The following is a 21,597-nucleotide window of genomic DNA, read 5'->3' on the forward strand; positions in this document are numbered from 1 at the left end:
CCAAGTTAAAGACACGATTCACAAAGCGGCCTATGCAATCCTCGGGGACACCAACCCAGATAAACGGTCCACCAACCAAGATACTTGGTTTTGGAATAACGATGTTCAAATGAAGATCCGTGAAAAGGAACGCCTCTAAGACAAGTGTCTCGACGAAAACGTTGGCCCATTGGAAAACTTACAAGAATGCCAACCGGGAAGAAAAGAAAACGATCGCTGTCACCCAAGCGATCCTTACGAAAGGTCTTTCCGATAAACTGGACATTCGGGATGGTGAGAGAGATCTTTATCAACTGTATTGCCAAAAGCTGACACCAACGCCTACAAGATACCGAACATTTCTGTTGCGCTAATGATAAGAACGGCACTTTGCTCACCGACTGACGAGCCGCGACATACAAATGGCGAGAATATTTCGAGCAGATTTCAACAAAATTCTTCCTCCATCCTCCATCATCCTCTACTTCCACAAGCATTGTCGATATTGGGAGCAATTCCACGTATCAGCACCACTGAAGTCGAGGAAGCAATCAAATGAATGAAATTGGTGAGAGCAACAGGACCTGACGACATCACATTTGAGCTCTGGAAAGCTTAGTACTGAGATCCAACAATATGACTATTGAGGATGGTAGAACACAATCTGACTAGGAAGAAAGCACCACCGTTTCAATATGGAGGTAGTAGTAGGTGCAGAGTCGGAGAAGAATACCTTCTACGAGGCAGTTGAGCGGACCCTTGAAGCCTGTCCCAAGTATGATATCAAAATCATACTTGGAGATTTCAACAGTTAAGTAGGGATGGAGCCCATATTCAGGCGATACGTTGGCTCCCATAACGTACATAGGGATATCAATGATAACGGACTGCGGATTATTCAGCTAGCAGTATCGCACGAAATGGTTGTTGGAAGTACCTGGTTTGCGCAGAAAGCGGCCCACAAACGTGCATGGGCCTCTCCAGACGGGACCACTTCCAACCAAATTGATCACGTGCTGATTGAATGCCGCCATCTCTCAGCCTTGATGAATGTAAGAACATATAGGGGACCAATATAGACTCGGACCACTATCTCGTTGGCATAGTGCTCCGAGCTCGAATTACGACACCACCAAGAATCCCCTCTGACAATCAGGTGAGAGTGAATGCTAAAGCCATCCACAACACAGTCCTCTGCAACGCCTACAAGGGTGAAATGGATGCCACAATAACCGCAGTGAACAGGAATCCTGGAGATGAAGCATCAACAAATGATCTTCACAATCACCTGAAGAACGTTATCATTGATACGGCCACAAAAATACTTGGCTCCAGCCGCAAGAAAAGTCGGAACAGCTGGTTTGATGGCGAGTGTAAGACAGCAACGGAAAGGAAGAATGCTGCATACTGAGTAATGTTGCATTCTCAAAGAACGCGGGCACGCGTAGGGACTTATCAGACGGAAAAAGGAAGCTTGGGAAAACCAACAAGTCTGTGAACTAGAAAAGTACAGGGAGCAACCGCATCAGGCGTGCAAATTTTACCAACAAGTCAGCAGGATAAAGCCTTATACACTTCGATGTTCATCCTGTCGAGACAACGAAGGAAATCAGATTTCCGACAGAATCGGCATATTGGAGCGATGGGTTGAGTATTTTGATGATATCGGCGAGTTGGAGGTCCCGCCAACTGAAGATGACGGACAAATGCCGCCACCACCAAGCATAGAAGAAACAGTCCGTGCAATTCATCGGCTTATAAACCATAAGTCGCCAGGAGCCGATGGAATTACAGCCGAATTGATTAAATATGGAGGCGACCAATTACACCAAGTGGTTCATCAACTTGTGCTCTAGGTGTGGGACAGCAAATCAATGCCTGATGACTGGCAAAGAGGCATTATCTGTCTCATACATGAAAAGGGAGATATCACGTAGTGCAGCATTTATATAGGTATCACGCTGCTGAATACCATCTATAAGATATTCTCCGCTATCTTGCTAGGCTGGATAGCCCTATATGCTCAAACATCATTGGCCCATACCAAAGAGGCTTCTCTCCAGGCAAATCAGTAACAGATCAGATTTTCTCTCGGCGACTCTCTCTTCATCGACTTTAAAGTCGCCTATGATAGCATAGCCAGGGTAAAACTGTACACGGCTATGAGAGAATTCGGTATCACGACGAAATTGATAAGACTGATTAGGCTGACCCTGACCAATGTGCAACGCAATGCTATCTGCCAATGGTGACCTGGGCTATGAAATTACTTCATACATTAGTGCAACCTGTATGAATTGGCGTTCCATAACTGGTAGTTTTTGTGATCGACATATCAACGAATGTCTTAAATCTAAAATTTACCGCAGTGTCGGCCGCCCTGTTGTCCTCAATGGTTCTGCATATTGGCCGACTATAAAAAACAATGAACGGCGCCTCGCGGTAATGAAGACGAAGAAGTTGCGTTTGCCCGGTGGCGCAATGCAACATTATCACATCTGAAAGGAGGAACAAAATTTCGCAAGCGACCAAGACCAGTCGACCCAGCTTCTGAACGAAGAAGATTGGTTTCTAGCCACACTGATGTGTTGTGTTCGCCTTGGTTTGGAGTATAGGCAGCCTCTTCTTCCCTATTGTTATATTTTTTTCGCATCTCATCTTTAATGAAGTCCAATCCGTGAAACGACACCGAATAGCTGATGTTCGACAATCGTACTATCGGTTGGACTGGAATTTTGGTCGTCTTTATCTTAATTTTTTAGATGAATTCGATGGTGAATAAAAACCATTTTGAGAACATACAAATCTTGTCAATAATACAAAAGACAGCAAACTCGTCTGTGCTCCAAATTGCGCCACAGTAAATACTCTGTTTGAGGTGAATGAAATTCGATATATTTTTATTGATTGACTCATGGCCGACTTGTTATGTAGGTCACGATTGGAAAAGCGGTAATGCTCATGATTATCACTTTATCGGATATGCTTTTATTATATTTGATAAGCGACAGTAAAGGCATATCCGACTTTATTGAATTAATCCAATTGCAAGGTGGAGGTGTAAAGGAATGTGATTTTTTCCGCCTTTATGACGCTATTGCAAGCATATCTCCAAAATATACGTAATTCAATCTCCATTATTGAAATTATTAATGCATGCGTAGATAGCATGGAATACTGGAAGATACTATTCCTAACTTCTCGGAATTCTAGTCACTATTCTCGTCTAAATCATTAAAAGGTCATTTGAATCAAAGTTAAAGGTGTACTCCTCCGCGGTAACCGCTCGTTGTAGGCCACTCGGCAATATGTTTTACTAATGATACATTTATAGGCATTTTCTCTGAAAACCACTTCCACATTTGGAATGTTATCTTTAAGGAATTTGGGCGTCTGATATCCCACTTAGCACATTAAACGAATGAAGATGAAATACAATGTTATCAGCGCAGCCCATATTTTTTAAATCAAATCACTTCAAATAGGCGGGCCGTTGCGCACAGTATCTGTGCTTACTGCAAGTGCCATAAATATCTATCACGTGGATAAGATATTACACGAGTAATCGTCAATTGACACATTTCTCTTTGTTGGGTTTGAGTCATAAACGCCTTACCACCGCCTGCCAACGGACCCTGCCATCGGCCTTAATTTATATCCACCAATATGGACGTACGCCTCGTGGATATTATGACGAACTGCTTAAATACTTTTCTTTAAATGGAAACCTCTGCCTACTAATTTTTTCCTCGAAAGAATTTCATATCCAGACGAATGGATTGCCGATAGCCCAAATTGAGGCGATTCTGTATAATGTAGGGCGTGAAGTTAAGCAAAGACTATTAACAGATTAGATGAAGGCTAGGTGTTAATGGTTTTATTCAGTGCATTCGATTATGGGGTTACGAGTTGCCTTCCGACTAATTTATGATGTAACCGACAGAAATGTTGACATCAACTGGATAGATTGCGGGGGAATAATGATATTAACTGCAGAGAGCCAAAGGGCTGTATTTCGGGACTCAGAGATTACGGAGCCCATTTGCAGTCGGAAAATGGCATTACACGAGCGAGGAATAGAATTTTATTTATGTGCTAAATAGGCCGCTCATGTCACCCTTACGTAAATTGCTTCTTTTGTGTTTCTATTGAAAATTATAATTCCAGAAAGAATAGCGTCATTGCTATCTTAGCTTCTGAAAAGGAATGAGCCAATATCTCATAAGAAGTCACACTTCCAAGATGGGTTTTGATGACCAGTTGTAGCTTTTCTGTTCTTTGTTATCCAATAAAGGTTGTTTTGAGCCTTGACTTTCCGTACATCTTCCCCTCCCTTTTATGATCTGCCCATTAATACAGACAGGGAGAGTGTGTTGATCCATCAGATTGAGAACCTTGGTTTTGTTGGTGCTTGTCTCTACTCCACTTCTACCTGCCACTCTCTGCCATTTGACTAAGGTTCATGACTCAGTCGGAGAACAAACAGATATCAGCGTATTAGTGTTCCCGGAGGAAAGATAATGTCGTCCATTGAACCGCTCCATGTATCGGTGACAAGATACAATCCTAGCGGATTCTGCTTTAGAATTTACCTCGACGAATCACACGATATTTGGGCCATTATATGTCGTTCTGACAGCAGCTACTAGCTTCTCCGCAATGCCCCTCCTGTGTAGAGCATTCAGGTATAACAAGCTTTCTCGAAATCAAGAAAAGCAAGTTAAGGTCAATTTCATTAGAAACAAGGTGATCGGATTGAATCACAAGCGGGGAAAAATGCTAGGGCGTCCACCTAAGTCGACGCGGCAGGACTGGCCCTAACCCTGTCGAGAAATGGGCAAGGGTTCTTGACGCACGGACGGCATCAGGACGCAAGCATGTCAGTCAAATACGAACCTGCACGCTAAATGTTGGCACCCTAACTGGAAAAACCAAGGAACTGACAAGAGGCCTTCGCATTGATATCTGAGCTCTGCAAGAAACCCGATGGTCTGGTGTGAAAAGCTGCGACATTGAATGGCTATAAACTTCTCTATTTTGGTAGCCCAGTCATCTCAGAGGGTTTCCCTGACGCCATTAAAGAAGTTGAACGATTTGATGATCGACTGATGAAGCTCACCATTATATCAGCCGAACGCACTATTCACTTCTTCACCGCGTACGCACCACGACTTGATGCCGAGAAAGAGGCCTTCTGGCAACTTCTCGATGAAAAGACTCATCATGTACCTGACTATATCATCATTGCTGGCGACCTTAATGGTCATGTTGGTGAAAAGGCAGACGGTAATAAGTGCCATGTGGTTTGGAGAATACAATGAGGGTGGCGAGCGTATAATCGACTTTGCTGACACACATGACATGGCCTCATTAAACGATTGTCTTATCTTCCTACATTTTATCGTGGGAACAGTAAAACGCAAATCGATTATATTCTCATAAGACGCCGACATTTTACCACTGTCACTGATTGCAAAGCCGTTCCCTACGAGACCATCGCACCTCAACATCGGCCATTGATTGCCATCCAGCGAATTCAGCCGCCGATAAAACAGCGATCACTGGCTCGCTGCGCATTAAATGGTGGCGATTTGGTGAGAAGAAAGAAGAAACGATCTTACTCACACGATTACCGACCATTACGAATATGGAAGAATTGTGGAACCAAATGAAATCATCCACAAAGCGGCCTCTGCAACCCTCGGGGTCACCAAACCAGGTAAGCGGAACATCAACCGAGAAACTTGGCTTTGGAATGACGATCTCCAAATGAAGATCCGTGAAAAGAAACGCCTCTACCCCAAATTTCTTGACGATAAAACACTAGCCAATTGGCTAATTTATAAGAATGCCAACCGGGAAGCAAAGAAAGCAGTTGTTGTCACCCGGACCCTCGGGATGGCGAGAGAGATCTGTATCGACTTGACAAAAGTCGTAACGAACGTACACAGGATATCGAACACTTCTGTTGCGTTAATGAAAAGAATGGTACTTTGCTCACCAACGGTCGAGCCGCAACGGATAGATGGCAAGAATACTTCGAGTAGATTTCAACTGAAGAATTTGCTCATCCTCCACTTCCACAATCATTGCCGACATTTGGAGCAGTTTCATCTGTCAGCGTAAATCGTACTCGAGGACGGCGATCAGATTCGGGTCTGCAAGGGACTCATCTGAAGTGGCTCTGCCACGAAACTTCACCGGAGGTTATCTGGTACCATGGGAACCGGGATGGCCCTCTGAGAGCATATGCTCCAGGAGAGTTCCTGGAGGATGTGTTCTTGGCCCGGTTAATTGCCGTTGGCCCCTAGTGGGAGTTTCATTGTGGTTGTGGTTATGCCTACATCGCGGGCAGAGATCCTCGGAGCTCAAGCGTGGAGTTGCGCTGTAGAACTCGGGTGCAGTACCCCTTAGTTGCGGCAAAGGTGTTAGATAGGTCTCGCATCCACTGGTATGAATGCTGAGCCTGCATTCAGTATAAAGCAGTACCGCTGTGCTAGTCATGGCGGGGCTCTGATTGTGGTCCCAAAATCAATCCTTGTCCGAAGAGAACCGTGGGATTATGCCTAAACGGCAGGTACTCACGTTAAACCCCCAGGACTTTCATGTCAACGCAAATGAAGTCGAGGAGGCAATAAAACGAATGAAATCGGGGAAAGCCACAAGACCTGACGACATCGCATTTGAGCTCTGGAAAGCGAAAAGCTGGGATCCAACATTGTGGCTCAGTGAATTCTTTAATAGGGTTATTCAAGAAGGAAGAACACCATCTGACTGGTAAGAAAGTACTACTGTTTCAATATGGAAAAAGGAAAGTAATCTAGCAGAATGTTCAAATTACCATCCGATCCGGTTACTTTCCCATACCATGGAGATTTTTGAACGCATTCTTGACAACCGTATTCGCGAAATCATTAAAATAACCGTGAGTCAAGCCGGATTTGTCAAAAACTACGACACTACTGATGCAATACACGCTGCGCGGTTACTCATGGAGAAACATCGTGAGAAGCATCGCCCTCTTTACATTGCCTTTCTGGATCTAGAGAAAGCGTTTGACCATATGCCACACGAACTCATCTGGTATGCTTCACGACAACATTTAGTGCCAGAAGAGCTCGTGCGCCGGGTTCAATTGCTCTACCACGATCCGAAAAGTAAAGTTCGAAGTGTGGCGGGTGTATCAAAACCGCTTCGTGTCTCTATTGGTGTTCATCAAGGAAGCGCCCTCTCACCACTCCTCTTTGTTCTTGTTATGAACACCGTCACAGGAGACATCCTACGTCCAGCGTTCTATACACTGCTTTATGCAGACGATGTTTTCCTAGCATCAAATAGCAAAAATGATCTCGAGCAACTTCTCCAGAAATGGGATGGTCGCCCCATGCAACACAATTTTTGACGACCGATCCCCATCAAAGATGCGCAATCACTGTTCGGCCCAGAACCTCGGGTGAACACTATCAGCCAATGGAGAACTGCGTTATGAAATTGCTTCACGCATTAACGCAACCTGGATGAAGTGGCGTTTCGCAACTGGTGTTCTTTGTGATCGACGTATTAACGAACGTCTCAAATCTAAAATCTACTGCAATGTCGTCCCGTCCTGCCGCCCTCTATGGTTCTGAGTGTTGGCCGACTATAAAAGATAATGAACGGCATCTTGCGGCAATAGAGACGAAGATATTGCGTTGGACTAGTGGTGCGATCTCATCCGAAATGAGGATATCCGCGATCGTTATGGGGTGGCACGGATCGTGGAAAAGTTGCGAGAGAGGCGTCTTCGATGGTATGGTCACGCAATTCGTGCTAATGAGAATTCACTTGCCAAGATTGGTCTGAACATCGAAGTCGATGGTAAACGACTAAAAGGCAAGCCAAAATAACGGTGACTTGATACGCTGGATGCGGATTTAAAAGCCTCGAGATTGCACCCAGATCAGGCATTCGATAGACCCAAATGGCGAAACCGATCACTACGAGCCGACCCCGCTTGTGAACGGGAAAAAGACTGAAGAAAAGAAGAAGATGGAAAAGATTGGGTTGGTAGTTTCGGCTACATGCAGCCAATGTGAGGAGGAGGAAGAGACGCCCTACACTTCATATGTAGCTGCTCACCCTTCTCAGATCTCAGACGAAGACACTTTGGCAAAGTTTTCTTCAATAAAGAATCTGTACACTCTCTGCCGCTGAAAAATATTCTCAGATTCGCTAAAGCCTGCGAACGCCATTGAAGAGGCAATTTGCGGGGAAAGGAGCTCGGCTTATATTAATTTTCACTGAGGGCTCGGTTTTTTTTCTCTATGGTCCTGCTCATTTTCAATGGCAGCAGAAATCACATCGTTTGTATAATATCTGCGTTGCCGCCTTTGAGACCATCTAAAAATTGATTATCAAATATTTGCGGATAATGATCGATGCTAAGCTAAAAATCTACCAGTTTAGTCCCGGTATTTGGATTATTGTGGGAGAAATCAACAAGGGTTATTTTCATCACAAATAAAGATGCTGCTCAAGATTAGAGGATCAAAGCACAGTTGAAGAAACTCGCAGTGTCAAAAAGATACAACTGATTAATTGAAGATGCATTCAGAAGAGCACCAGGCGAGTGAGCATACATCAGCGTTGGAATGATTGCTGCAGCTCTCCTACCAAATTAGAAGCATTCTCTATATGAGACAAGGAGACAGAATGCCTTCCATGTGACTGGATTTACAAAAAAGCACACTGGAAAGAATTTAGAAAAAATAGCAAAAAGATTGTGATAAAACTTAACGAATTACTAGGGGTGATTAAATCACGAATCTTGGTTGATTTTTGGGAATCACGGACGCAGATTTGTAACTAAAACATAAGCACCAAAAACGAACGCTACACTTACCTCGTCTCTTAAAAAATGGATTAAGTATAATAAAAGCCCGGAGAAAAAACTCACGGGTCTTGGGGATTATAGGAAATATTGCTTCAATTTGGATGTGCCTTCTTACTATTTTGAATGTGGCAAGACACCTTAGAGATACAGACGAGGATGCTGAGATAGATCCTGGAGGTGAATCTAAGACTCTATAATCTTATCAAGGAGATGGCAGGATCAGAGCCAATCGTCGTAAACCGCGGAATGTGGATGATACAAAAGAGATTTTAATGGTTTAATTTTTGTCTAGAAGCACAGATTTGGACCATCTATCCTTTGGCCTTTACTCAGACTTACCAGCCTTAGTTAGTTAGTTTAGTTAATTGTGGGAGCCGCAGCTCCGAGCACTTAGGCCATTGTTAGGCCCATTGTACTATTCCCGTAAGTTGCCTATTCAATGGCTTCCCGCCTACGGTGCTCGCAGGCTTTAGCGAATCTTACAACATTCTCCAGAGGCAGAGAGTGTGCAGATTCTTCATTGAACAAAACCTTGCCAAGGTGTCTCCGTCTGAGATCTGAGGATGCCGGGCAGCTGCATAAAAAGTGCAGGGCCGTCTCCTCCTCCTCTTCACATTGGCTGCACATAGCCGAAACCACTACCCGAATCTTTTCCATATGGTAGTTTAAGGGGCAGTGTCCCGTCAAAAGCCCTACTAGGGTTTTCATGTCCCACTTCTTAAGGGACAACAAAAATGCCGCTCTAGTGGCCCTAGGCTCTTTCACAAGGATTTTCGCTTGCCGGCAAGAGTTCAAATTTCTCCACTTGGTTGCGTGAATCCTTGCAATTTCACCTTTCAGAGTAGACTTGACAGTACCAACGGATTCCAAGAGCTGGTTCTGACCCCACCATTGTGGATCCAAACCCTCGGCGATCCAGTCTGTCAGCCTCCTCATTACCAGCGATGTTAGAGTGCCCCGGCACCCACATCAGGAATGTTTCGTTCAGTCGGCCAAGTTTCAGCAGCACCTGTTGACAACTCCACACCAACTGGCTTGATATGTTGTTGCCATTTAGTGCTGATATTGCCGCCCGACTGTCGGAACAGATTCGAATGGTGCGACCGACTTACCAGCCTACTTCTTTTTCTTCTAACGCCGCAGATGTGTTCACGTGATTACGCTTTTTGCTTTTGCTTTCAGGGGGTATTACCAAAATTTTGGAATTTTTTTAAAAAGAAAATATGAATTTTCGCAAATAAAAAATTAATAATGCTATGTTTTATCACTGCTGAGTTGTTGTGCTCACTGTTTGACCCATGGTTTCCGCAGAACGTTAGGATACCCTATGCCCTTTTTTCAATGTACCAAAAAACGGTTCGTTTGCGCTGTCAAATGTTACAAAAAAACCTTAAAATAGACTTTTACCCCTTAAACTAATGAGGCTAATATTAGGACGTTACAGCTGAGGGTTCTCGAATTTAGGTGGATCCATTTCGACATGCATTAAGAATGTTGACGAAAGAGAACATAAGATGAGCAATATGACTTGTTTTGTCAATCACAATGATTGATGTATTCCTTGGCGTGCAGTTCCTTATCAAAAGTCGTTCTGCTTCGATGACACAGGAGTCACTTTGGAAATACACTTTTCATATTTCTCATCATTGTTCAAGCAGAAATCGGTTCTTTCCAATTTGCAATGATGATATAGTACTTCTAGCAATTTCTAGTTTAAAAAAATCGTCAATGTGGAAGTTACATGAATTCCAAGAAGATATCAATAGATGCACGACGGAAATCGTACCTGGAATTGGGTGGGTTACACTTCCTGAGAACATGTAGGCAAGGGAACCTCGATTTTGTGATTCATTGCTAAAGAGCGATAACCTTCTTGTTTACAAAGTCCAACGTGGCGCTTCCCTCTTCAAAGTGTTAATGTGATTTGAAGCAATGATTTCACCTGAAATGGAAAAGACACAACAGTAAATAAAAGATAACTTTGCAACAGATTGATAATGAAAAAGATATTTCCAATTCCAGGTGAGTGTGCTGAATGAATCACAGCTAACTCTGGATAATTCAAATAGATGATTCAGTTATAACTCGGTTACGAAATCCGAGCAAGTTCTCCCCCTCATTTAGTGTAATAACTTGCATTTTCTACATTTTCCGTTATCATCAATAAAATGATTCACCCCCTCCATTTGTTCATTTGCACTCATAAAGTTTCGAATGAATCTGATTGGATTACGCACGAGGAAGGCTACTCAACACACCTACTTCGAAACTATATAGTTAAGCAATTAAAAAAATTCCAATCTTATCAAAGGCGCGTCAGCACAAGGTAATCTCCGCGCGATACGTAGTAATTATTTCCGCTAGATTGTGCAACGTCAATTAATTCTAAGATAATTCTAAGATACTTCAATTCTCACAATGAAAACAATGAATGTGAATCATTGGCGTCAAGAATGGGTTCTGCGCAAATTTATTCATGAATTGCAAAATTGCAAAATGTGTACGGTTTTTTCCTCAAAATAATTAGGTTGTAATTATTTTCATTGTAAATTCTAAATATAGACGAGAATGGGATGATTCCATTGCAGATGATGAAATTATGGAGATAATAAAGATGATCGTTCCAATGGAAGTACGACGTTGTTCCCACCGAAATATTGCACTTGTTGACTATTGCTGGGACTCCCGCGTTTAAAACATCTCAGCAAAAATGTGAATTTTGAACATCGCGAATGCAAAAAACTAGAACCATCACGTTTGCGAATTTCCGAATTATATAAAGGCGCACTCAACATCTGCGAGCCGCTTCGGTCACGCTGATCCCAGGGCAGAGGTGAGGCAACGTCTGACGATTTGTCTCTGCCCTGGTAAGAAACCGTAAAGCCGTCATCGTCTGACATTTTGTAAAGTTTGGGTGCTAAGCCCTAAGGGGTCCGTGGACCAAAAAAGAGGGAGTAAGTTGCTCCCCATTTGGTCCGGTCCAACATTAAGTTGATGCTGACTTAGGACCCCATAATTCTCAAAGTCCAGGGCAGAGGCAACTCATCAGACGCTGCCTCACCTCTGCCCTGGGAGCAGCATGACCGAAGGTAACGACAGATGGTAATTGCTCCACCTAATATCATATAATCACAAACACGTAATGGGTACGAATTATATTGAAGTGAAATCCGTCATCAGTCCAGACCTAAACCAGGCCGAAGTAAATATCGTCAGTCAATTTTTTTGCTTTTTTGTAAACCCTGCTGCGCCACATCACTCCGCCCCCAGATGAAACCTAGGGCTTTCAGCGACTGAACCCGGAACTGCGAAGCGAACGCGACGTTGATTTGGGGCGCAAACGGGCTTCAACCTGGACAAGGGGACAGCCCTCCTGTGTCCCCCAATCTCGAGCTGGAAAAAATGTTCTCCCCGCTCGAAAATACGGTATGGGCCTTCGTATGGAGGCTGCAGCGGCTGACGGACGGCATCTGTCCTGACCAGGGCGTGCGTGTACGAGTCCAGTTCCTTGGAAGCGCAGGCAGTTGCAGATGTGTGTCGGGTGGGAGGCGTGGTTTTAAGGCGATGGAGATTGTCTCTCAGCAGACGCTGCAATCCAGAGTCTGTGAGACTGGATCTCTTGTCGAAGACCGGATCACTTGGGAGCCTTGGGTTCTCCCCCGTATACCAGCTCCGCGAGGCTAGCAGCATATTCCTCCCGGCGGATTGTTCGGAGGCCAAGTAGGACGAGAAGCAAGACTTGAGTCCAGGACGGATCGTCGTGGGCCATAATGGCGGATTTCAGCGTCCGGTGCCAACGCTCTAGCATCCCATTGGATTGCGAGTGATATGCAGTAGTCCGCTGGCGTTTGAAACCCAGGAGTTTGCCTAACTCCGAAAAAAAGGATGGACTCAAATTTTATTCACTGATCAGTTTTAATCACTGCAGGGACGCCAAAGCGAGGTATCCACTCTCGACAGAGGGCTTCGGCACAATATTGCGCCGTAATGTCCTTCAGAGGTATTGCCTCAGGCCACCGCGTAAACCTGTCGAAGATTGTAAGGCAATACCTGTAACCGTGCGAATCTCACAAAGGTCCTACGATGTCGACGTGTATGGTGTGGAACCGCTTGGTACTGCGGGGAAATGAGCCCACTTCTTTTCTTACATGCCTGGTGACTTTACACTTTTTGATGTCCTTATTCATGGAGGGCCAGAAGTATTTCTCGGTGACTAACCGATTTAACGTCCTGATGCCTCAATGCCATAAGTCGTGGACCACGTGGAACACTTCCTTGCGAAAGGTGGCCGGAATCTATGGCCGGGGTCCCTTTTCCGAGTATTCGCAGCAGAGAGAGAGGTTCAAGCTGAAGATGGGCAGTTCCCGAAATTTGTTTTGCGGTTGGATTTGAGGTACTGGGTCATCGTTCTGCGCCTTGGCGATAGCCGAAAAGTCGAGTGAGGCGGGGATACATGACAAAGTATCAGCAACTCTGTTTTCCTTGCCGGCAAGTGCTGTATGTCGGATGTGAACTGGCATATAAAACTCAGGGGGAGGCTTTGTCGGGCTTTTGTTTTAAAGCATACGTGAGAGGATTATGGTTCGTGAACAGCGTGAACAGCCTGCTTTCTAGGAAGAAACGGAAGTATTTAGTGCTCAAGCACGCGGCGAGCAGTTCTCGATCGTAGGTGCTGTAGTTCCGTTGAACGGGATTCAACTGTTTAGAGAAAAAGCTGCCAGACTTGATTCACCTTTTGGTGAAGAGCAGCACCTACTGGGATGTCAGAGGCATTAACACAAACGGCTAGTGGTGTATCTTGTCGAGGAAATGCCAAGAGTGTAGCATCAGCCAGTTGTTGACGGGATTTGTCAAACGCGCGAACAGCCTCTTCAGACCACACGATCTCTGGTGTGTCTTTTGTTTTGGGGCCAGACAAGTACGCGTTCAAAATGGACTGGTGTTGGGCGGCCTTGGGCAGGAAACGACGATAGACGTTTAGCATGCCCAAGAACCTCCGCAATTCCTCCACAGTTTTCGCACGCGGGAAGCTTGTGATCGCTTGCACCTTGTCTGGGTCGGGTTGTATTCCGTCAGGGGGAATGAAGTGGCCGAGGAATATCTTCTGAAGCTACAGGGATTTGGTGATATGCCTTGGTTAAATTCAAGGTCGAAAAGATGCGGCAGTTTGCGAGATGATGCGCAAAGTCATGGATAAGTGGAATGATTGCACATTGTGCTTCACTGGTTTAGAGAGACTACATTCGGTAGTAATCTGGCTGAACTTTTGGAGGAGTGCCCGAACACGAAAGTCAGTAATGGCCTCCAAAAGTACGGAAAGATTGTTGTTGAGAAGGGATAAAATTCGGCCTAATGAATTAAGACTAGTCGTGGGGTCTATAAGAGACCTGCTCTGCAAGTCCACTAGCAACCCATAGTGACACAAGAAGTCTGCGCCTAAAATGGGGAAACTGACATCCGCCAGGATGAATCGCTACGGGAACGTCCTACGCAAGCCAAGATTGACGTCCACTTTCCTGCACCCGTATGTGTTAATACGCGAGGAATTTGCCGCCGTAAATTTCAGAGATTGTAGGAATAGCCGGCGGTGCCAGGGCACGGGAAAAACCGAAACCTCCGCACCAGTATCAATAAGATAACTGCGCTTGCTGAGAGGATCATAAATTGTTAGGCGACGTAGGGCTGCGTTCTGGGTGGCCGTCGCCAGGACCCCCGGGGACCCTGTTAGAAGCGAATTTACACGGAAGCTGGTACGGAAGATGGTACCAACAAATGCTTCGATCCGTAGGTTGTTCTGACAGCCTACTACCCGATCGTCTTTTTCGAGCAGTAGACCGCGAACGAGCTCGAGACCTGCCGCCCGAACGCTGAGCGTCCAGCGTCGCCTTCATCTCCGCCATGCTGGCCACAAGAGCGACCATCTCACGCTTCAGTTCGCCTAATTCATCTGAAGGCTGCTGAACAGCCGCTATCATGGGACGCGCATGCACCTCACGCAGCTGCCAGCGCCTTCAAAGATCCGGAGACGCACGCGAGGACCGCCTGGGTGCTCTCCGGAAGTCGTCAGAAGTATGAGTTGTTGTTGATGAGGCGTATGTTGATTATGTTGCTACTGGTGGTGTTGTTGGATGATACCTCGTTGTTGCCTTATTTGAATCTTCCCTGCGGCGGCTTGCACTGACAGCGTTTTTTTTTAAAGGTTGGGGCTCCTGGGCTTGCGATTGATTCTTGACGGCGGCTCCGGCTCCCTGCAGCGACGTCGTCGAAGTCAGCTTCCGCTTCTTAGAGGCTGGCGGTTCAACGGTATGGTTAATGATTTCAGCACCAGATATCGGGGGAACACAAAAACCAACGGAATTTTTCGCGTCTTTCCCAGTGAAATAAATGGCACGAACCTTCCAGTCGGCGCTGATACGAGGTGTCCTCGGCATAATTCCTTGCGATCACTCAATCGAAGCCACGTTCGCTGTGCATCTGGGTCTGGCTCCTTCTGGCGCAAGGTTTCGCTACTTTTCGCCGTCTTCGCAACGAGAGGCACACATAAAAACAGCCCGAACTGGCCTTGCTGCGACTTCTTCCGGGTCACTACTTTAAATGTCTCGTGAACTTTGAATTATTTCTGACTAATGCTCGCACGAAATTAGTTTGGATTCAAGGATTTTCAGATCTGCACGAATTTGCCTCTAATGAATGACCTTTTGTAAAGCACCCTGATGGCTCTCACCATGTTGTTAATGGCTTGGTGCGCGTTGTGCTTGTCCTTGATGAATTCTGACAGCTCAACTATTTTAGTCACAAGCTGCATAAAAGGTAGTTCCTCTGGGACAGGGCTCTATTCTCGTGAGTCCTGGCCAGATTACTCCTTTTACTGACTCCTTCACCTTTTTCAATTACTGGGCTCCCATGGACTTTCTCTTTTGCCGGCTTTGGTATTGAAGGAGATCGTAAAATTGATGAGCTTCTCCTGATCTATTTGCTGCTGCTGGAGTAGCTCTTGATTAAGTCCGATGAGTGTCGAAATCGCCTTTTTTGGCCACCTATCTCCTTTTAGCCCAGCATTCTTTGCTTTTGCAATTGGTGTTCTTGGCAGAGTTATGCTTCGCTTGAACGCCTCCTTCTCCAAATCTAAAACAGATGCCACGGTGGCCAAGTTGTCCACCACCGAGACACTGTCTGTCTGCCTGTCCGTCACACGCATTTTTCTCAGAGACTGAGAGAGACCACATTTGGTGAGAACTGCGAACGCTTATGCATACAATAAATTACATCCTGTTACGTTGAACTTAGGGGGGAGGTCCCCATACATGCAAAACGGGGTGAACACTTTTTTTCACCAAATATAGTCATGTGGGATATGAAATGAAAGGGCTCGGTTAGTACTTTCCCAAGCTGGTCTTAATTTTGACATTCGTTGCAAAGGCGGGGAGTTTCGGGAGTTGAAAATGATTATGGCCATTCCCAGAAACTATTTCCGATTTCTCAACTTGTTGATTAATTGACTTGGATTTTCTGATAATATTGGCAATTTCGTGATCCCTGATCACTGATCAGGATTGTTTGCTTGTCTTGATCACTTGTTACTTAAGAAATTCCCGCTTGAATTTTTAATTTGCAATTCAAAAGGAGGCTCATTATTGGATCAGTTTATTATCTGAACTCATTACAGGGCGGATTTTTTTGTGGAAATTATCAAATTTCAGAATCTTTCACTAGAAAAATGAGTCAATTCTTGGAGATAAGTATAATAAAGCCTATTGAAGGATAGGAATTAGTATTCTCAGCATTGTGCAGTTTGCTTCATTATTGTTTTCTGGGACATGTCAGTAGGTCGGTACCTTTCAAAGCAATTGACGCATTAGCAGGCATTATATTGTTTATTCTTTGAATCGTTACATCCCAGTAAGCACTTTCAATCCAAGCTAATGCCAGACCTTATCACATATTTCCAATGAAAGCAATTATTACATCCACATTTGTTGCATTGGATAACAAAGAGACGACACCCCCCATCCGCATAACTTCGAATTTAAACCACAATTTTCCTGAGAAGCCGCACATTATTAAACATTAAGTCATCAAGTTTCAATTTTAAAAGAATGACTGCGCTCCACAAGTTGGCGAAATTACACGGCACTAGTGTCTTGCCGGGAATACGTACTCTTTTCATTCATTTTTCTATGTTATAGCCAAGGCCCTCTTATGGCATAGACCCCGATTCCAATTGATTGTTTGAATTTCTCAGGAAAAAAAATGTTCTAAAAGTCTCCTTTGCTCAATTCGGAGAATTGCAAACAGCCGATGGGAAGAAAGGCAAGTAAGCAAAATTTCCATTCCGTTAAATACACAAAGTGGAAATAGCTGGTCGTAGGTAATGATTAATGCGAATTGGGAAATTAAGGTGAAAAATCATGCAAAATTGCAAATATGTGCGCCTATACTGCGGAGTGCAGGGGAATATTCTAATTTGGCGACTGGTGCCAAACAGTTTTTCATCGCTTAGACTTTAAGGCGAATTATTAAGTTTCCCTGGAAAATCGTCCCACTTTGATGTCATGTTTTATCGTCTGGAAATTTGATTTTCTTAGTATCTATTTGTATCTTTTTACTAACTTTATCACTCAACAAAATAACTCATTAGTCAGAGACATATTTCCGCCGAAAAATTTCAAATGTGAAATATCTTTAGATTGGATAAATCAACGGAAGCAATTGGTCGTTTGATTAGAGACGGACGCAGTCAATAAATTTTCAAAATATTTACGATTTCTAATGTGACAGGATGAACGAAAAAATTATGTTTGCTTGTTATTATGTTGTTTATTATTATTAACTGCAATTCCAATTTATTGGCGATAATCAAAATCTAGAAATGCTGCAATCAATTCTGCTTCCGTTACTAATTTTACTTGGAAAAGTAATAAATTGTAAGAGCCTAAGCATGAAAAATTCAAAGAATCAACGCTCTGTAGGCCATAAAAACTGATACTCTGATTAAGGCTTTAATCCTTTTAAATATAGAAAGAGAATTCTACGAACTTGGTCGTCGTTATCTATCGCCAATATGAAGAGGAGGAAACTGCCCTGCACTTTATACGCAACTATCGGTAAGCTGTCTTCCACGAGGAAACTCTGTCCTGCTCACAAGTTTCGCCGAACCACATGGTTTTCAGTGTGTTTCCAGCCCCTTGGGATGGTTCTCCTGGAGTCATATCTGTGGAGCTTCAAAAATACCTTATTGCCGTTGATGGCAATCCGCGGGTTATTTCGTTCTTCCTCCATAGTGAAAGTCATTTCTAAGGTTTTGGGTAAAACAAAACCTTATTGACATTGATGTGCTGTCTGTCTGTCTGTCACACCTTATATATCAGAAACGGTTACTCCTATTGATAAGAAACTTGGTAGAAAGGTGGGGCCTGAGAATTCCATTGCATGCAGGGAGTAACTTAGTCTCATATTGTTTTAAGGGGGCACCTAGTATAGTCATGTGGGGTATCAAATGAAAGGCCTCGATTAGTATTAGCTTTAACATTGGTTATAAAGGGGGGGGGGGGGGGGGGGGGAGAGGGGGGGGGGGGGGGAAGTGCGGGGATCGGAAAAGGGTCAATTACTTCAACGACCCGTTCTGAGAAACTATCGAACACAACTATCTAAAAAAATATGGTGGTCCATGCGCATGGTATCTAGGCCTCAAAATACTCTCCATATCAATCTCGGTTTAAACAAAGTTAATAATATTAAATAATCATACTTATTATAAGTATATTTTTTAGAAATTGACAGGCGACCCCCTTTAAGTTTATCCTAGAATCATCAACTTTTGCAACAACTGACAAAGTTTTAGGAGGCCAAAGTTATTACTTTTGTGCGAATTTCGTGCATTCTAAGACTTTGAAAGTCAGCATCATACTAAAGTGATTGCTTTGACAAACTAAATGCATTAACGTTACGAGTTAGGGACAAATGGAACGATCGGCCGCTGAAATGTGCTTCCAGTTTCTCGACTTCTTTGTAGTCTCTCTTACGTCGCTTTTATTTACATCATCCACATATCGTATCCCGGACCTTGGGCGTTGTCTATTTTTTTTAGGTGCATTTCTATATCATAAATACATAACAGAGAAAGGTGGGGGAGAACTTTCCGTCGACACAACTGTAATTGCTCAAAGGTAAACCACACACAAACTGAAAAGTGGCGGTCAAAGGGTAGTATACGTCCCAGGGCGAAACGTGGGTTGGTACCCTCGATGGAGCACAAAACCTGGGAAACGCCTGCTGCACCAACGCCAACAGCTATACCCTATCTCCACCTCCACGTGGTGATCGCTGGGAGTTCTTTCTTTATGAAAAACTGCAGACATAGAAGGATGCAGCGAGTCTCCCGCACCTAAAAAAGGGACAAAATGTAACAACTGGTCCTCCAGGTTGGGGGTTGGGTAGGAAGACTGTGTACAGGAGGAGCAAATCTAGTGGCAAAGGGACACGGAATATCATTGTGTACCTTTGGGATAAGAGTGATAAGAATAGGGGTAGGAAAAGCTGACTGAATTACTCAAATTTGAGAAAAAGGGTCTCTTTGATATATGCGGTTTCGGGAGGAGTATTAACCGCAAACTTGATATGGAAGAGAGGGATCAAAAAATTTGAACGACGCGGTGAAAATAGGAAATAATTTTTATCCTTCATTCAAAGGCAATATTGTGTTACTTGGTCGAAATCGAGGAGAAGGCCCGCGTGGGAAATTGGCCACAATCTTCATGTTAGCTTGTGGTTGAAAAGTGGGAAAACGCCTGTTGCCTCCTTAAGCTTTGCATTTACATAACAGCTTCTGAGAAGAGGAGAAGAGGAAATTGAAGTAGTTTAACATCCCTTAAGGCTAATCTCCAACGTCATGAGAATCCTAATTTTAGTCAAATTATCACTTTCAGAATCAACCCCAAACATTAGTCCCAAACGCAACCCCCGACCTGTCTCATTAATATGTGATGGACAACAGTTACCAGCAATCACCGAAACAACAGAGCTTGCATCACTCACAACTACTTCGCCAAAAACTGGAGGCTACTGCGAGCTGAACCTTATGAAGGCTATTGATTTGAGTGATCCTAGCAAAAATGTTAACACTGCAAAAACCAACGGCAAGTATGAAATGGACGCGAATATAATCCGAAAAGCTGAGAGTCTGCTGGGGAAAACAAGTCTGGATAACATTGACCTGACTATAACCAGTTTAAACTACATCGACGGCCAGCAACAGAATAACGTCTATTTGAATGGCAAGGGTCTGAAAGGAGTTTTTGAAGCGCAGGATGACACCAAAGGTCGTGATACTACTGATTGCAAGTAAGTCTTTTTGGATTACTGGATCTTATACTTGTTTTGAACATTGTAGTGATGCCCAAGAAGTCGTTAGAAACACAAATCTTAGTCCAAAGGGTGAAAAGCCTATGATACAAACCGACAAACCCGATTTTATCCTCTCCACCGCCGTGAATAAGGTCACTAACAATAACGCTGTTGAAAAGAAGAACCTGTAGAATATTGAGAGCGAGACGAGCCTTGAGTTGATGGTGTCATCCACAATATCAGCGAATTCGAGCAAGGTTCCGCTGATCGGAGGCCAAGAGAACAAGATTACACAAGAGCAGTTAATAAAAATGCGGAGGAAACGGAAGTGTCCAAGCTATTTTCATTTCTACAAATATTGACTGCAACATTTGGAAGCTTCGCACACGGTGGAAATGATGTCAGGTAGGATTTTCATAAGTAAGGTCCCATCCAGGTTTATTAGTTTTTTATTCTCATCAACAGTAATGCTATAGGCCCATTAATCGCTCTCTACATGGTCTATAAAGAGGGCTCAGTGCTGCAGAAATCGGAAACTCCACTCCCCATATTGGTATATGGTGGTGTTGGGATTTCCGTTGAACTTTGGCTGTGGGGACGACGTGTGATAGAAACCATTGGCAATGATCTAACCAAGATTACACCATCGACGTAAGTTCAATTTCATTCAACCGACCTTAAGGTCTTAACAAGCTGTTTTTGCTTTACAGAGGTTTCACCATAGAAGTTGGTGCTGCTATGAAAGTATTACTAGCCAGTAAAGCGGGAAAGCCGATGTTACGAAGCCACGAAAGGAGCAGCTACCCGATACCCTGTCCCAACATAAGGCTGATGTAACAGCGTTGCAAGAGATGCGATGGAGAAGAGCCGCTACACTATATATTATAGCGGCCATCCAGTAAACCATGTGTCCCGTATACAGGCGATATGTCGGCTCCCATAGCTTACAAAGGGATACCAATGATAACAGACCGCGTATAATTCAGTTAACAGTATCGCACGAAATGGTTGTTGGAAGTACCTGGTTTGCGTGGAAAGCGGTTCACTAATGTACGTGGGCCTCTCCAGACGGGACCACTTTCAACCCAATTGACCACGTGCTGATTTAAAGCCGTCACCTCTCAGCCTTCTTGAATGTCAGAACATATAGGGGGTTCAATATAGACTCGGACCATTATCTCGCTGGCATCGTGCTCCGAGCTCAAATTACGACGCCACCTACAATCCCCTCTGACAATCAGGTAAGAATGAATACTCAAGCCATCCACAACACAGCCCTCTGCGACACCTATAAAAGGGAAATGGATGCCGCAATAATCGCAGTCAACAGAGGTCCCGGAGATGAAGCTTCAACAAATGATCTTCATAACCACCTGAAGAACGTTATCATTGATACGGCTACA

At 44.1% G+C, this 21,597-nt stretch overlaps 1 protein-coding gene across 1 annotated transcript; it reads left to right on the forward strand.

The window, feature by feature from the left end:
- Positions 1 to 10,848: 10,848 nt before the first annotated feature.
- LOC119647733 (sodium-dependent phosphate transporter 1-A-like) lies at positions 10,849 to 21,439 on the forward strand. Its single transcript, XM_038048840.1, has 7 exons — positions 10,849 to 10,873; positions 19,777 to 20,191; positions 20,241 to 20,381; positions 20,438 to 20,599; positions 20,660 to 20,845; positions 20,905 to 20,970; positions 21,436 to 21,439. Exons 1-7 carry the CDS (start codon positions 10,849 to 10,851, stop codon positions 21,437 to 21,439), a joined length of 999 nt encoding a protein of 332 aa, XP_037904768.1.
- Positions 21,440 to 21,597: the final 158 nt, after the last annotated feature.

The sequence above is a fragment of the Hermetia illucens genome, chromosome 2 (genome assembly GCF_905115235.1).
Source record: "Hermetia illucens chromosome 2, iHerIll2.2.curated.20191125, whole genome shotgun sequence".
Taxonomy (NCBI): Eukaryota; Metazoa; Arthropoda; class Insecta; order Diptera; family Stratiomyidae; genus Hermetia; species Hermetia illucens.